General features: G+C 42.6%; 2 protein-coding genes across 2 annotated transcripts in view; one reads left to right on the top strand and one right to left on the bottom strand.

Annotated features, from left to right (window-relative positions):
• LOC145361221 (scavenger receptor cysteine-rich domain-containing protein DMBT1-like) overlaps positions 1-18,842 on the bottom strand; it is a 445,694-nt gene that overhangs the window by 35,815 nt on the left and 391,037 nt on the right. The window lies entirely within an intron of this gene.
• Positions 12,440-15,679, top strand: LOC145361202 (putative G-protein coupled receptor 139). The gene is made up of 2 exons (XM_080216841.1): positions 12,440-12,524; positions 14,799-15,679. Exons 1-2 carry the CDS (start codon positions 12,440-12,442, stop codon positions 15,677-15,679), a joined length of 966 nt encoding a protein of 321 aa, XP_080072967.1.

Genomic DNA, 18,842 nt, shown 5'->3' with positions numbered 1-18,842 from the left:
AGATGGTGATGTTATCATTTCCCTTCAGTCTTTCTCCAGGTGAATAGTGAAAACGGCGGATTTGAAAGGAGATTTTTTTTTCTTTTCGGAGATTTGATAAGATTCTGCAGAGCATGCTGTGCTGTGCACAATGCCATCGCACACGCCAGTTGCAGAGAAAGAACAATTCGTTGGAAGAGGTGGAAAACACGCGAGCTGTTTCTTTTATTCTGGATGGCGTAGAACTACCTGCGTGTTGTGAGAACTGCACTAGAGACAGCTCTGTCACACTGTGGACTTGCACCTGTCGATGGTGGACCAGCATTTGGAGTCTGAAAGGGTTTTACTTCCTGTTGGATTGAAGGCCATTCAGTCAATTTGCAGCCACAGTGTGGTTATGAACATTGCAGTTTGGTTTCTGATCGCTGTAACCACAATGAATGTTGATGCATGGAGCAGGTAGTGGTGTGTGTGTGTTAGAAGTGTAGCGAACCTGTTGCAGTACGTGCTTCATTCGTGTCTTTCAAGGAAGAAAATATGTCGTCCTTATCTGGTCAGATCTACATGTGACTCCAGATTCAGAGCAATGTGGCTGACTCTAAATTTCCTCAAGAGCGACAAAAACATCCGATTTTGTTTACCTTAGAGTTGAAAGGAGTGAAGGGGCGAATTTATTACAGCATAACATCTTAAGCCAGACTGATAAAACAGATGGTGAGATATTTTCACTGGTGGAAAATTCTAGATCAAGGGGACATAACTACAACAGAAAGGCAGGTCATTTGAAACTGAGGTGTGTAGACATTTATTCTCGCAAACGGTGGTGAATCTGCAACATTTCCTGCCCCAAAGGGTAGTGGGGGCTGGGTGAATAGTAATATTTAAAGTGGAGGTGGCCATTTACTTGACAGATTGAGGAATAGAGGACTACACATAAATTTCACAGAGAGGGGATTGAAGCTGGGATATATCATGATTGAACTGAATGGAAGGTCTAACTTGGGGGCTTGGAGGCCTATTCCTGCTTCTCTTCTTGTGTTCTTGTTCCGAAGTCTATAAATGCTCGTGCGGTCAGGAACATTCACATTTCATGATCAAAAAATAATGACAGTGATTGCAATGCAATAGGATGTAAAACTGATTTTTTTTTGGATTGTTCTAATTGGAGATGCCTAATTTCATCCAAATATGTGGCGCGGATTGTGCCTTGTCCCTTGTCACTCTAGGTCTGCATATTTTGTTTTCAGAAATTACATGATTAGCCATAAATATGTGGCGAGCCTCAAATAGAAATAACATTTGTGAAATCAATACCAAACCAGCATCACGGGCCTTTCGATGGACGGCAGATCAATGATGAAACAGCTGAGGTTGGATGAACTGAGCAAGTTAAACTGACCAGCAGCAGCAGTGGTTACCTCAAATTTTGTTTTGGTGTTCAGCCAAAGTTATCATTTTCCTTTGAGGCAGGTATTGTTCAAATAGTGGAGGTGTTTCCCTCTGAAATTAATGGGCTCTGGTTTCGATGTCTCACTGAGTCAAATGCAGCCTTGATGTCAACATAAGTCACATTTCCCTCAACTCTGGAGTTGCATCATGGTGTTAGTAAGGTCAGGAGCTGAACGTTCTCGGCGAAACCCAAACTGAGGACAGTCACTGATGCCTGCTAAGCATTATATTTTGATAGCATCTTTGAAAGTTTGTATTATTTTATTCATGGAAGAGGACAGGCAAACGGGAATCCAATTAGTCGAGTTGAGATGGTCCTGATTTCCATTTTTTTCAGGCAGCACGTGGACAAATTGCCGTGCACCTGAGTAGTTACCTGTGTTGAAAAAGTATTGGAGAAATTGGGATCGAGCTTTTGCAAGTTGTCGAACATAATGCTTCAGCATTGTGATGTATTCTGATCTAGATCCATAGCATTTGCAGTATCCAGTGTCTTCACCATTTCTTGATACCACGCGGCGTGAAACAACATAGCTGGGGGCTGACATCTTTAACATTCACATCGTCTGGAGGAGCGTGAGATGTTAATAAAAATGTGACATTTAGTGTGATTTTAACTTCAACTAAATCAAAACATCTTTTTTATGGTGTTGCAGTAGTTGGCGCTGTTACCTCACAGCCCCAGAGATCTTGGTTCGATTCCTGGTTTGGGTCACCATCTGTGTAGAGTTTGCACATTCTCACCGTGCCTGCGTGGGTTTCCTGCAGGTGCTCTGACTTCTTCCCACACCCCAACGATGTGTGGGTTAGGTTAGTTAGCCAAGCAAAAACGGCTCATATTGTCCGGGGATTCACAGATTAGAGAGATTTACAGGTAAATCTGTGGAGTTATGGGGATAGGGCCTGTGTAGTCCTGTAGCCGGTGTAGAACTGTTGAGTCGAATGGCCTCCTTCTGCACTGAAGGAACTCTTTGCTTCTCCCCAAACCAACTCAGGTCATCCTTCATTTCCTTACCTTTATTGTTCACCCCTGCAGCTGCACAAAACCATTGGATCCCTGTTCTTTATGGCAGAGCTGTCTAAAAATAAATACAGCAACAGGCCCAGCAGTGATACCATGTGTCTATTTGGGCGAAGATAAGAAGGGGGATTGACTGCAAGGTTTTGGAGGAAGCGAGCTTCCAATCCAACGGTGGAGGAGAGGAGGTAGCCAGGCGTGGAGTCCGAGGCGGGATGCAGGGATTTAGCAGTGTGATGGGATCGCCCGGGAATTTGGCGGAGGGATGCTGGAGCGCTGGCGATAATCAAACAGCTTTCCTGATTGAAGGTTGGAGGAATCCATGGAGGGGAGGGAGATTCGTCTCAGAGATTCCGGAATCTGAGGAGCAATCCCATCTGAGTACAATAGGCAGTGAAAGGGTACGGCGAGAGAGCAACCTTGATACTGTGGCAGAACAAACAACAAAGAAAACTACAGCGCAGGAACTGGTGTTTTGGCCCTCCAAATCTGCAGTGGGAATTAAAACAACACTGGTAGATTTTGGGGCCCTGTTTTCTCCACTGTGCCAGATCATTCGGGAGTGTCCGAGGAGATGAGTAGAGGGGGCTGAGAGGATAAATGCAGTGTTTGAGGAACAGGACTTGGAGGTTGCTGTGTGGAATGGAATCGCCAAACCAGGGGATGTGGAAAATCTGATGGTGGCAGGATCGAGGCAGGAGTGCTTCATCCGTCAATGACAAGAGATTTGTAAGGAAAACACGGGAGAATGACCTGGGGGCCCGGGACCATAAGGAGCTGAATCATGGAGAAGAGGAAGGGGTGGGAAGCTGAGTCCGAGTGATGCTGTGGGCTTTTGCAAATACACAGTATTGTAGATACAATTTAGCGCTATGTTGAAATATCAACTTACGTATGTTAGAGAAAGTGCCGGAACACAGAGACCTGGGTTGTTCACATAAAGCCCTTGAGTGGAGAGCAGAATTGGAACAATCAGTGTTGAAGTTGTTGCCCTCTGCTTGCCATTCGTGGGATTCACTTCCAAAACGAAGGATAATATTATCCAAACCTGAGCCAATACAATATTTGATTTATGTGTTTGATCTGCACATGGAGCTGAGATCAAACCAAGACTATTGTCTCTCCCAATGTGTCATCGAAACGGAGTAGGTTTCTGAGTTGTCGAGGGAAATTCGATGTCGACCAAATTGCTGTTGATTTGGACTCACATGTAAGCAAGTCCATGTAACGATGTCAGTTTTTCCTCCATGAAGGGTGTTATGGATACTGAAGTTCTGTCGGAGAATAAACAATGCTTTCCTGGCAAGCATCATTCATGGAGAGAGAGAGACAGAGAGAGATGGAGATGGAGACCGAGAAAGAGAGAGTGAGAGTGGGTCAGATAGAGGTTTCCAAGAAGTGGAATGCGTTGTTGAGAGAGGGAGAGAGGGTAAGAGGGATAGAAACAGTGACTTACCAGGTACTCCAATTATAGCGAGGAGGGGATAGTAACCAGCCTGAATCACATGCAGTGTCCAAAGGATCCGATGTTTTAGTGCCATCCAATTATAAAAAGTAGAAAGTTGGAAAATTGCCACAGATAAGCTCTTGTCCATTGTTATTACTCTGTGATCCGATGTCCTCGGAGTCTGACCTGTTGTTCCAACATTTTCCATTGTTGTTGTTCTGTTCTCTCCCATCGATGCAGCATTCCAGTCAACTGAACTGAGATTATTTTCCATTGTTCCAACGGTCCAAATTATTGCTCTCGGATATGGTCCAATCTCTCTAGCACTTCTAGCGATATGCTGAGGAATCTGCCCTCTCTGTGAAGCTGTGGCCCCACTGTCAGTGCTGTTCACACTATCGCTGATGCCACTGGGTGACTCATTGACAGGAGTTACCCTTTAAAAGAAAAACAAAATTCCCTCGACTGCGCCGATTGAAATCTATGGGGATCATATTAATTCCGCTCATTGAACAAACAGATTCACTTAACCCCATCCAATCGGGCAAACTTTATCTTCTATAAGCATCCATCACCGTTCTACATGCAAAGTGCAGCATTGCAATGGAACTGCCCAAATACCATAAGATAAATTGAAATTATAAACTACAACCACTGTGATGCACTTATAGGAGAAATGTCGAGGCGTCGCAATAAAGGCCAGAGATCAGATTCGCTTCAAAAAAAAAATCAGTAATATCTGACAGCAGAACAGAATTGTGAATGGGAAATAATGTCTGATAATATTGATGGAATAAGGGGATATGATTGCGGATGGTAGTGTAGTTGGTGTCGTTGATGAGGAATTTCAATGAAAGCAGTGTGAAGGGATCAGTTGGGCAGATATTAAACGTGATTCAGCGAATCAGGATGTTAAAGATAGCAGGTCAAGCATCCGAGATTGTCAAACATCGATTCGAAACATATCACTCTTCACGAGCAACAGAGCACAAGAGAGGATATAGGTGTCACTGAACATGTGCCGTGAGTTACTCGTTTGACACCTTGTCCGTGGTGCACTCGATATTGCAATTCTTCCAGGAAGGCTCCCTTCACCCTCTAGTGGAACTCATCCTGCACTAGGCTTGACGTTTTGCGAGCGCTCCAAATATATAAGAAAACGTCACACTGGGGACATAGATTCATTCAGTGAAGAAACGGCCTTCAGGCGACCACTTCTGCTCCATAAATATCGATCACTAATGGCAAAGTAAACATGTTTCTCTGTACTTATCCCATATTATTGAATATTAAAATAATTCAAGACCAATTCAACAACTATCTGGGGGAGGAGGCTCCACAATGGTGTGACAGGCCCGCATGTGAATATAATGGAGGAGGTTCAATCATCGTAGATAATCTACAGGCAGAAATGTTGGTTTGATGTTTCACATTAGTTTCATGGGTTCAGCATGCCAGTCTTCAGCCATTTTACACCCGTCCACGTGATATCAAGGAGCGACTGAAGGTGCTGGAAAATGACCAGTCATTAATGCAGATTATCCAAAGCCAATAGCGTGGAGTTTGTGTTGTTTTCAAGCAGACAGCTGATCCCACAGATCACAAATAAGAGGGCTCATTTCTGGCAGTTAGCTGAAGTTCAACAGGCAGGGTAGCGCCAGGGCACCAGGCACCAGAGGCAAATATTCAACACATGACCAACTGCTGCATTCAGAATTATTGAAACATCTGGATTGAAAGAGAATTTTGCATGATGAGGACAGAGAGAGTTGATATCAGAGTAAGGTAGCGACATGGGTGAGGGAAGAAGGAAACATATATTATGGAACACAGGAAAATAAGGAGATAGAAAAATAATAAAAAAGAATTCTGAACGTAGGCAGGGCAGTCAAACATGGGGAAATGGAACAATGAGAGATATGTAAAGGCACGAATGATAAAAACTGATGACTTTAATTTATATAACGCCTTTTACACACTCTGAATATCCCACAGAAAATCATTGCCAATGCGACAACTGCCATCAATGAAATAACATACAAAGTGTCGCAGGGAATACAGCAAAAACAAAAATGGCACATATTACAAACTATCGGGGTATTTAATCGTTTCCAGTGGGTTTGTCAGTGAATAGCGATGTCTTAGCATAACGATTCCTCACAACAAATACACAATATGTTGGAGAGCGGAAGATTAAACAACCACTGCAACAATGACGAAAATAAGTGACAAAGTAACCAGTGGACAAGTTAACCTTACAAACTATTTGCATTTTATGATGACTCTCCGGTTGAATCATTTACCTGATTTTTTTTTTAAGTTTGTGATCTGTAACCTGCATAAGAGAACACATTTAATCTCTGATCACAGGAACTGTTTGTCTGTGAGCTGTTTTTAGTGAGAAGCAACTTGGAGCCAATCCCCACATTGTGTGAACGAAGAGCTTAATATTTAACAATTCTCAGTATAAAGAACTCCCATACTCAAGTCATCTCATTGCAACGCATTGGAAAATGGGGAAAGCGCTGTGCATCGTATTTGGTGTCTTGCTGCTGGTGCAGGAAATTGCTGTCCAAGACGTCTACGTCTACACTCCTGAAGAAGCAGGTCAGTATATCTTATGGTTGCCAAAATACGGTTGTTCCTACTCTGCATTATAATGTTTTTTTTTGTACAACTTTCTACCACAAATATCCAAAAAATGTCACCGCTTTATTCGTGCCGAAAGTTGAATGATTTAGATTTAAATTCAACAATGTTCTTCAGCTTTCTTTTTGTCCTCCGTCATAGTCCCCCCGCCTCCGCATCACCCGCCCCCCCACCCCTCAACCCCCCGCCCCCCCACCCCCACCCCGACACACACACCTACGATCTTCACATCTTTATCTCGTAAAGGGTTACCAGACCCAAAATTTTCACAGAACTCTGCTCTCCAAAAATAACCAGCCGAATCTCATCACTTCACCCGAGGTGAATTTACCTTCTCCTTCTTGGGCTCAAGTTCTGGAGTTCCCACACTGCTCCTCACTGACACTTGATTTCAAATCTTATCACATAACTTCATAGTGCATTATTATAAGAAAGTCACTAATAAATCCAATCAGGTGCACAAACGAATAAATATTAAATATAAAGTGAAAGGAATGTATAACTCAGTGTCACCAGCAACAATGTTTTTGAATAATGAAGATAAATTCGGAGGAAGCTCGTTTAGCACATGAAGGTGAAAGGAAATTTTGTAAGATTGCATTATTACAACCGCCCTCATCTGCATGTAAGTCAACCGCCTCGGATTGCTGATGTTCTCATGTCTACCATCTATTTCATTACCAACAAATGCAGACCAAAAAATTCCTCATTTGTTTTGTTTCAGCGGAGAGGTTCGGATGCGGAATATTTGGTGGGGTCTGCCAATATGAACGCTGCGCACCTTTACAGGTTGAACCGGATTCTACTCTGTGTTGGTATGACCAACACTGCTGCGCGGATCCAGCACTTTTTGAATGAAATATCTGAATTGTAATAGTTTCCATCGCAACCAGTTTCAAATCGGTTGTCCTTTCATTGTGGCTGCAACAGATCTCTGCATTTCAGAAGTATAAAATATATCAATAAAACTCACTGTCCTGATCACCGATTATTGTGCAGGTCTTGTTTCTCATCCCGATTTCTATATTCCTGCATTAACACAAAGGGAAAATATATCAGAAAATGCCACACTGGGGACATAGATTCATTCAGTGAAGAAACGGCCTTCAGGCGACCACTTCTACTCCATAAATATCGATCGCTAATGGCAAAGTAAACATATTTCTCTGTACTTATCCCATATTATTGAGTATTAAAATAATTCAAACCCATTCAAATACGTTTTAAGCTTGGAAATGTTCTGACCTTGCCTACCTTCCCAGGCAGTTCATTCTAATTTCACATTACATTTTGAGTGAAGAAGTTGCCTTTTCTCAAATCCCATCTGAATCTCGTGACCCTCATCCTAAAAGCATGCGCCTTCATTATTGGCCCCTCAACCAAGGGAACAGGTGTTTATTTTTTTCATTCATCCTCTCTATACCTCTATAATCCTATCACCTAAACCATGCCTCCCTTAAAGCTATTTGCTCTAAACAGAGGAATATAGAAAACAGAAGCAAGAATTGCCCATTTGCTGTTTTGAACCTATCCTGCCAATCATCATGATCACGGCTGTTCATCAAGTTCAATATCCTGACCCCGCCTTCCCTACTATATCCACTTAGTCCGTGAGATCCAAGAGGTACACCAAATTTCTTCTTCAAAACACACAACTGTTGGGCCCGACTACTTTTGTAGCGGTGAATTTCATAGGCTCGTCATAGGCTCTGGGCGATTATTTTCAGCTCACCTCAGTTCTAAAAGTTTTATCCTTTCTCTGAAAATTACGTAACTGTTTTTTGACATCCAACCAATTGGAACATTCTTTGTGATTCTGCCCTGCCCAATCCTGTTGGAATTTTCTGCGTTTCTACAAATCTCCTCTCACTCTCCAAACTACCAATAAAAAACAATCCTCACCGAGGAGCATCTGCTCATATGACAGACCTGCCATCCCAGGAATCAGCCTGGTAAACCTTCGCCGCACTCCCACAAGGGCATCGTTCCTCAGGTAAGGATACAGAATTCAGGATATGGCCTCAAAAACGCCCTGCACAATGTTAATGAAACATCCCCATTGTGATACTCAAATCCTCTTGCTGTGAGTCCAACATACCACTTCCCTCTGTTTCTGTCTGCTGTAGCTGCGAGCTTCCTTTCAGATAAATAATTTGAAGAAAATGAAATTCAATCCTTTAAAAAAAACAAGCAATGCCAACTCACTTGTTCAAATGCTCTATCCCAGGCAGCATTCTGGGAAATGTCCTCTGTACAGCCTCCAGTGTTACCACATATTTCCGGTAGTGAGGTGACCAGAATTGCACACAGTATTCCAGCTGTCATTCGCCATTCCCTCATTTTGTTTCTCCTCCAACAGTGATCTTGTCACACTTATCAGGGAGAAATCAATCTGTCACTGCTTTGCCATTCTAACCATCCAATCATTGTCAGCCTTTAAACAATAAACACTCTCCAAAGCACAGTGTCATCTGCAAACGTGTTAATTGTTCTCCCTACCACATTACTATTCATGTTGTTTATGAATATAATAAACTAGAAACGTTCCAGTGCTGATCATTACAACTTTGGATACCGGAATGCCGTCCATCGAACAGCCTCACACCGTAATACTTTGAGTCCCATTACTAAGCCAGTTTCTCATCCAGCTCGCCAAGTTTCCCCAAATCACACCGGCTTTAGCCTTTTCAATCAAACTCTCAAGTCGGAACTTGACAAATATTTTGCAAAGTTCTACAAAACTATGAGAACTGAACTTCCCTTGTACACACAAAAAAAAAATCGACCAAAATTGTTCGGCATGACAACTATCTGACAAAACCATACTGGATATTTATAATTAACTGATGTCTTTCCAAGTGAACATTCATCTTTTAAACAAAGCGCATTTTCAAAGTTCGAAATGGCAGAACTCAGAGAAACATTAACAGATTAATCCAGGACTGCAAGCCAACAGTTTCCTGAAAGTGGCAGCATTAGAAGAGCACTTGGCCAAGAAAATACGTGTCATGCCTGCCTTTATCTGTCGGTGTCTGGAGTATAAGAATTTTGCAGCTAGCTTGAACTTTAATCTGATATAGAACACAGAGTACAGTTCTGTTTGGCCACGGAAGGATGTGATGGGTTTGGATAGGGTACAGAAAACATTTCAACAGTTATCTGCTTCGGAAGGTATTAGCTGTGAGGAGAGTTTGTGCAGAGATTGTTCGATTTCACTTGAACTTTGGAGAATTGGGTATCTGATAGAACTTCGCAAAATTAAGAGAGTCGTGGATAAAATGGACAGTCGAAGTCGCTTTCCAGGGGGAAAGAAAAGCGTCAATTATTAGGGTACCGAAGTTGAAGGCAAAATGGTGACTGTTTGAAGGAAATGTAACAGGTAATTTCTTTACACGGGGGAGGGGGAGAGGGTAGGTTCTTGAATGTATGGTCAGTGGAGGCTGTAGGATAACTACGTTTAAGAGGAAACTTGACGGTTACACGAATAACTACGTTTAAGAGGAGACTTGACGGTTACACGAATGAAACAAAGAACAAAGAACAAAAACAGCCCGGGAAACAGACCTTTCGGCCCAACGAGCCCGCGCCGCCATTTTAACATTACTAGTCCCCCCTCCACCCATGACCCTTATCTATTGTTTAGGAATTACTTTAGGGAAATTAATTTAGGGACAATGGAAACTTTCTACGAAAATGGCTCACAGAGTCCCTCTCTGGTACACTTGGACTGATTCTTCCCGAATAGACTTGGAACTAAATCACGAATGATGAGGCCAGTTTTCTTATGGTGTTTGTGCCAATGATTAATCCAAATGTAAATCCACTAGAAGACGTTAGCCAATGGAAATAAATTGGGTTCGGGGTGAAAGACAGCAGTACCCTTGAAGAAGAGCTCGAAACATCTATAGGGAAAGTAGCCAAAATCTTCGAACAACTCGAACACGCGTGCAGGATAACATGAAACTGGGACTTAAGACCAAACTGCTGTTTTATGACGTGTATATTCCCGACACCAAACACAATAGCTATGGAAAATTGGCCACACATAGCGATCGAGAATTTAATTTTGTTTTTTGTTCTCATCTGCTGGCTCGCCATGGATCTGTGCCAAATGGAAATCAATCATAAATTCAGAACTCTAACAACGGAAGGACTTGGACTTTTAGTGGGAATTATTATATAGAGACAACTTAGGACTATCAGGTATGGCCAGTGGATGGAAGACTTTTGCAGACATGTGACCTCCTGTGTGGCGAGTCAGCCACAAAAGACGTCAAAGACGTTAATGCTCCAAACATTTACGAATGCCGAATATACCGATAGAAATAGCGAAGTGGTGACACCACGTTTGAGATGGCGTCCATCATGGCAATTGACAGTGATTGTAGGACCTTGGGAAAAGGCACCAAAGTCAAATATTAAAACCAGCCATGTCAATTGATAGCGTCAATATCGCAGTTTGTGTCGGATCTTCCTCTCAAATATCGGTCCTGACTGACATCAGCAATGGTGGAATAAATTAAGAGAGTTTAATGAAGCGCATTGCTTCTTTCCTGTATATCATATCTCACAGCTGGAAGGAAGTATTCACGATCGACATATACCGAGTACATAGGGAAAATTCACAGTGACTTAATTGCAGTGTAATGTAAGCCTTACATGTGATTAATAAATAAATACTATTCCAATATATTCGTGTTTCGAATAAGGAGCACCATTCCAGCTGAGACACAAGGACTTAAGAACATAAGAAAAAGGAGCAGGAGTCGGCCATCTAGCCCTTCGAGCCTGCCCCGCCATTCAATAAGATCATGGCTGATCTGAAGTGGATCAGTTCCACTTTCCCTCTCTCTCCGCATAACCCTTAATTCCTCTGTCTTTCAGAAACCTAATAAGTCATCACAAATATATTAATCTGATATATTTTTACCATGTATCTCCCCTTATCTCCAATGTAACTTATTTTTCCTTTAGTTTTTCTTGATGCACAGCTCCAACTGCTCACTGTTTATCATTTAAGCAATGCTGATGTCATAAGAAAAAGGGGTCTTCCCCATTCCTCTGATCTTCCCTTTTTTTTGTCAAAATCACATCTTCACGGACAGTGCCTGGGAATCGATACATTGTAGATTCCGTGACAATTATTTTATGTTGCTCTTGATTGCACAATTTGGCGAAGCCCAGACACAGAACATGAACATCTATTTCCCTGTCATCCATGTCAGGTACTACAGCAATGACCTGACTAAGTTCATCAAATAATTTTCCATTCACATATTTGTGATGATTTCCATTTATTACATTTCCTTTACAAACACAAAATCTTGTTGCATTTATTTGTGGCCTCTCGAGCTTTATCAGCAACATTTGACCCACAGGCTGAATTCACAAGTTCCATAACCTTTAACCTCTCCATTAAAAACAAACACTCACATCCTTTAAAAAAACTGTATAAATTCACATTGGTCCAGTTTGCCAGTGAATATAATATTTCCTATATCCTTTCCCTCAGCAATCCTATGTTATCCACCACTTGTTTATGTTGGTACAAAATAGATTGTAAGGGGATAACCAAACCAGTTTGTTCAGTAACTGTAATTAATGCCATTCTCCCGAGAACCCAGCTGTGCCTCTGGAGAGATTGTCACGTCTATTAATAGTTCAAAGAATGAGGGATAGTTCAGAATCTGAGAGCAACAGGCTCGCATTTTACAACATCGGGTGAGGATCTGAGAACAATCGATTGAATGGTTCAACAGCGGATCAGAATCTGAGAAAAACTGATTGGGAAGTTAAACAAAATGGATGAGAATCTGAATATAACAGCCTGGAATGTTACAGCATCGGATAGATCTTTATCCCTGGCTCTTTACGCTCTTTTCAGTTTTTACGAAAACATGTCACCGTTATGGCGGCTCGAATGCATCCTTAAAGTTATTCAAGCTGGATACTATCCATTTCTCGCGATCATTGGTGTGCCAAGTAAGTAGTTATAAGCATTTATTATTTCTATTAACAATGTTGAACTACAGTGTTTGTGTATTTCCTGCCGATGGATCACCCAGGCTCGGAATGTTGGATCTATTCTCTCCCCACAGACTCTGCCAGACTTGCTGAGATTTCCCAGCATTTTCTGTTTCTGTTTCAGATTCCAGAATCCACAGATTCGCCTTTAACAATATGTTGAATTATTGGGTTAGGGGTAGGTTTAGGGTTAGAATTTGGGAACACTGTATCCATTGTCTTCAGTTATCCTCACAATCTGTGCTTTCATGCTCACTGATTCCAGTCCTGTCGCAGAGCAGGAGCTGAGGTCTCCCCTTTGATACTGAACTGAGTTTAAATCCCAGATCATCTCAATCATCAATTTCGCTTAATAGCATTTGGTAAAATCAACATTGTATTGTGTATATATAAACACAACGTGACGTTAAACCCTTTACAAAACGCTCTGCTTCTCTTCCCTGCGGCGAGATAACATTCCCACCTTCACCAATTTGTCCATTTAACTGAATAATTCCTGTTCCCTGGAATAATTTGAGAGAACAAACATGTATATTCTGCAAAACGTTCAGCTCCTTCAATTTTATTTTTCGTATGTTCTAAAAACAATGCATTCACCCACCGTCAGAAAGCCTGCCGTAACATCTCTGAAAGTGTGCTGAGGATGCATCACTTTGTCAGAATCTCAGTGCCAATCTGGCGTCCAAAATATCATCCAACCTATTATGTGTCCCATGACCATAGCTGTTCATGTCCAACACTGTAAGATCTCTGAACTGTGCCATTTCCTTGCTTGCCTCATCTGTCGCTTGAAGATATCCGTGTTTTCTTTTTACATCCATCCTTGGTTGTTCGAGGACACTCCTACGTTAACCACTCGCAAACTTGGCAACAACATATCAGAGTTCTTGAAAAGGTTGTTGTCCGTGTACTTACTCACGCATGTCTTCTGTTATCCAAGATCTTGCTGATATATCTTGACTCCCGGTCAATTATTCGGATCATAGGATATTAGAACACAAAGTGGCTTCTCAGCCCATTGTCCCTCTGCCAGCCATTAGCCAACTGTATATTGCAATCTCAATTCTCACTTTTTTTCCCCCCACAGACTTGGTTGATGTGCTGCTTGAAGAGCCCATCTAAATTCTTCATACACGGTCTGAATGTTTCCACCTCTGCCACCCACATAGGCAGCGGGTTCCAGATTCCCACTGTCTTTCTGGTGAAAACGCTTCACATCAAACACACGACATTAAAGGAATCCTGCTTCATTCTTTAATCTATGCCCCTGGTGATTGACCCCTCTACTTGGGGTGGCATTTCCTTCTGATCTACAATTGTTTTGCCTCTCGCGATGTTCAGTGAAGTATCTGCTCAACCTACTTTAATGGAAGGATAAAAATCCTATCCGAACCATTCTCTGTTCACATCTGAAACGAATTAACACAAGGAATCTCCTAGAAAATCGCTACTGCGCCCTCTGGAATGCAATCACATGCTCCGTCCAGCATGGCGAATAGAACTGCACACCATTCTCCATTTGTGGACTAATGCTTATTTTAGATAGCCCAGTCATACCTCCTTCCACTAAATCTCTCTTCCATGGCTAATAAATTAGGCGCCCTCTGAACAACCTGTGCCACAGCGTTGTGTATCTTCCTACATACACCACACCTTTCATTTGGCTCTTTGTACTTCCTGCATTCTGCCATTCATTGTACATTCTCTTGCCTTGTTGGAATGCAAAAATGTGTCTGTTCGGACGTGCCAAGTTTAAATTAAAGTTGCCACTGGTTTATCAACTTGCCCAACCCGTCGGTATGATTCTGTAATCTTCCTCACGATTGTCCCCATTATAAATTTGCATACCTTCTGTGAATTTCAAGTTCATACCTTCACTGTTAAGGTGAACATGATTAACGTTCACTACAAACAGCAAATAGCCCACACAAATCATTATTTTACACCAATGCACGCAAGTTTCCAGTACAAGAACCAGCTTCAAATATGATCTTCTCACTCCTGCATATTCCTTTCTAGTATGTCGCGTGCCCTTCTAACCATGTATTTTTAACTTATTGATCAGATTCCCGTGCGGGATCTTGCCAAAATCCTTCCTGAAATCCAGTTAGAATGCATCAACTGCAATGCCCTACATCAACACATTTGACAATGCAATTAGTACTCAATTAATGTCGTAATTTTACTTTGAGCCTCATTGTGAGTAACCGAGTTTCTTTCACTTCCCCACAGTCAATTTACTGACAATTGTGGTCCTGTCTCGAGGAAAATGTGGTCTTTCTAAATGTGTGACACGCTACCTTATCGCCATGGCAGCAGCGGATCTAATGGTTGTTATATTCGACCTCATATTGAGGCATATTCCCATCGTTTTTAAGGAGCAATTTCAATTCCTGTTGTCCATCCCCACATGCAACATTCACGCCGTCTTTCTTTTTGCAGCCACCGACTGTTCTGTCTGGTTCACTGTCACTTTCACTGTCGATCGATTTATAGCGATTTGCTGCAAAGAGCTAAAAACAAAATATTGCACTGAGAAAACAGCGACTTTTGTTTTAGGGACAGTGACAACATTGAGTTGCTTAAAAAACATTTCCTGGTATTTTATGCTCACAGACGAATATTGGGGGGGAAACCAACCTTGGTTTTGTTGGGTACGCATCAAGGATATGGCTTCTTTGGTCTGGGGAACAATTGAGTTTCTTCATTATATTTTAACCCCGGCAGTCCCTTTTGTCCTGATTTTGCTGCTTAATCTTTTCACCGTCAGACACATTGTCCTGTCCAGCAGAGCCCGCAGAAGACTCCGGGCTCACAACAGTGGGGAGAGCTCCAAAGACCCAGAGATGGAAGTTCGAAGGAAATCAATCATTTTACTGTTTGTTATTTCAGCCAATTTCATTATATTATGGTCGGTGATTATGCTATTTACGATATGGAACCGGATGGATTATTTGGGATATGAATACATGTATCTCCATTGGTTTGTGCAGGAATTGGGATTCATGATGCAGCTTCTGAGTTGTTGCACAAATACTTGCATTTATGCAGTGACACAGACAAAATTCAGAGATCAGTTGAAGAATACCTTGAAAAATCCCTTTAATCTGTAATTCATTGACGGGCGTAACGGAATCAAAACAATTGGAAATGTTGCATTAAATGTAATGATCAGTATGTTCTGCTGTTGTGATGGTTGGCTCGAGGCTGATTTTAATTTTCTCAGGCATAGTGAGGCCCCATTCTTATTAGAAGATGCTATGATTTGATAGTCTCCAATTGGGCATAAAATAAGTAGAAAATAGCTTCAGGAAGTGAAGTATGAATGTCAGGTAACCAGAAACAGCAGAAAAAACATATGAAGTTCCTCAGTTTTGACGTTTTGATCGAATAAATTCCGTGGTGTCGGGAATTTGAAGTGATACCAGGTGCATCAGGAGAATGGATTAACATTTATTATTGTGGCATGGCTGATAATTGGTGGTGCACTATTGGATATGGCCAATTATAGTCTGGTGAAGTTGATGTTGCAGGAAAACAGTCTGATGTAACATCTGCAGCAAGGAACTGGGCCGATATTACACGTGCTTTGTCTGTTGTGATATTGCTGCGTTTCATAAGGTTTATTAATTAGCGCCAGGAATCGGCAAAAAATAACACTGCAATGGAGTTACTGTGTTAATCCCCCAGACACCCCACTCCTGCGCCTCTTCTTTTACACTCCAGAATAGAATTAGAATGACCAAAGCACCTAACCAGCCCGTCTTTCCCAGTATGGAAGGAAATCAGAACACTCGGAGAAATTCCATGCAGACAAGCTAAGAAAGTGCAGACTCCAAACAGACATTGTCCCAAGCCTGGAATCGAACCCGGGTCCCTGGCGCTGTAAACAGCAATGCTAACCACTGTGCCATCGTGCCGCCCCAATTGGGGAGGATTGGACGACCTATTCCAGGCAAACTGCTGAATGGAGAGACAACATCGCAGGTACATCAGGGGGAGGGAAGAGTTGCTGCATACGTAACATCAGAGGTGGTGCTAAGGTATGAAATGCATCTTGGGGTATGTGGGCATACATCAGTGGTGTGGATAACTTGGTGTGCTACATCATGAACAGTAACGAAGGGAAGGCATATCCTGCTCCTGGGCAAGAGAGAAGGGTGTATCTCACTGTTAGAATGTGCTGGCCGAGATGTAAAAAATGGGGCGGCACGATGACGCGGTTAGAAGTAGTGCCTCACAGCTCCAGGGGCTTGGTTCTATTCCTGGCTTGTATCATTTTCTGTGTGCAGTCCGCAGGTTCTCACCGTGTCTGCATGGGTTTCCCCCGTATACCCCGCTTTCGTTCCACATTCTGAAAGACATGATGGTTCGGTTCATTGACCTGAACCGGCGCCACACTGTGGCGATTTGTGGAATTTCACTACAAACTTATTGTTAGTTTAAGCCTTTCTTCTGAGTAATAAATAAACTTTAAACAAAAACTTACACTGACTACGTTAAATTGTCCCTTAGTACCGAACCCAGGCAGGCATTCGAAGTGACTGTTCTACTCAGAATCTATCATGTTATGGAACCCCTGCAAGGAAATAGAAAAAGAAAAAAAAACTTCAACGGGAAAGTAAAAAAACACCGTGAAGCATTAAAAAAAAAACAGAAAAAAACACACTTTTTTGGAGGAAATGTCTTGGCGAGAGGAAATAAATGCTGGCTCGCTTTCCAGGCAAAATACAAATTGTCAAAGATCATTGAGAACATGCAGAGATGGACTCTCAGCTGCAGATGCTGGGCACACACAACAAAAGTGCCTCTATATTCACATCTCTAGAAACAACCTGACACAATCATGCCAGATTCAGTTATTTCAAACATATTAGCCGGTAAGTTAGCACAGTGGTAAGCACTGCTCCCTCACAGCTCCAGGGACCAGCGTTGCATGCCCGGCTTGGGTTACTGTCTGTGTGGATCCTTAGTTTCACCCCGTGTCTGCATGTGTTACCTGTGGTTACCCCGGTTTCCTACCACAGTCTGCAGATTTGCGGGTAAGATGCATTGACCATGTTAAATTGCCTCTCAGTGTCCCGGGATGTGTGGGTTAGACTGATTAGTGGGTTAAATATGTGGGGTCACGGGGATAAGGCCGAAGTGAGATTGTTGTCAGTAGAAACTCGATGGGCTAAATGGTTTCCTCCTGTTGTGCAGGGTTATATGGAATGGATTCTATGATATCCAAGTTCCAATCGGGAATGGGATCACATCTCAGTGCGTTGGGTAACAGGGTCGTATCTCTTCTACACGAGAAAAAATGAGTCAAAACAGCCGGTACACAAGGGAAATATGTTTACATACCTGTCATGCTGAAAGAGGTGATTGACCATACCTGGGAAGAGGTGATTTATCACACATCTCTTTACCCTATGCTAATGCTATCTCCACTCACATTGTCTGCATCTTTAAGACTTGAATAGCAGGTTAGCTGCAAAGACTAGCATTCTGATCAGTATTCTGTAAACTGTGTGTTGTTCTGCATGGGGTGACCAGGACCTTCTACCTCAACCCAGCTGACTGCACCTTGTGGGAGCTTGCTGTGCATTACAGGAATGTTGTTAAAAAAAAGTTTGGCTTAGTTTTAAGAGGAAGTTCAAGAATTTATGGAAATTTGGGATGTCACATACAGACAGACTGACACACACGGGGTAAAGAGTAGGGAAGGGGACTCACAGCAGGCGAGAGTGTGTGTGTTACTTTGGGAATGGCTGCGATGGGGGAGGGGGGGCGAGAGAGAGAGAGAAAGACAGAGGAAGGTTCAGGGAGTGGGAGACAGAGACATCAGTGAAAGATGGAGGGAGGGCGAGAGAAAAAAACAAGACAGGGAGGGAGGAAAAGGATGAGAGAAAGACAAACACGTGAAGTGGGGGAGAGAGAAAGAGAAAGACAGGTAGGGAAGGTGGGAGAGAAAGACAGACGGGGAAGGGGAGGGGAAAAAAGGGAGGGAGAGACAGGGGAAAGCAGGAAAAGATGGTATGATGTGAGGTGGGTGGGTTGCAGCGAGGGATTGGGAAGAGACACAGGATCACAGTGCCCCAAGCCAGGAATGGAAACCGGGTCCCTGGAGCTGTGAGGCAGCAGCGCTAATCCACTGTGTCACCGAGCTGCCCTACATGTTATGATTCAATTCTGAGGGTGCCGGGGGGGGAGGGAGTGAATTTCACTGTCTCAGCCCCTCTCTGCCTCACTCTCTCTCTGTATAAAGATTTAACAAATTAAAAAAAAGGT

This window comes from Carcharhinus amblyrhynchos, chromosome 34, assembly GCF_965287045.1.
Source record: "Carcharhinus amblyrhynchos chromosome 34, sCarAmb.v2.hapA, whole genome shotgun sequence".
NCBI classification, from domain to species: Eukaryota; Metazoa; Chordata; class Chondrichthyes; order Carcharhiniformes; family Carcharhinidae; genus Carcharhinus; species Carcharhinus amblyrhynchos.
This window is presented reverse-complemented; position numbering and strand designations above follow the sequence as displayed.

Bases quoted from the DNA above. Each gene is read 5' to 3' on its own strand.
- LOC145361202 (XM_080216841.1), top strand. From the start codon at position 12,440: ATGTCACCGTTATGGCGGCTCGAATGCATCCTTAAAGTTATTCAAGCT. The intron at 12,525-14,798 runs GTAAGTAGTTAT...ACTTCCCCACAG, and splicing joins CGCGATCATTGGTGTGCCAA to TCAATTTACTGACAATTGTG.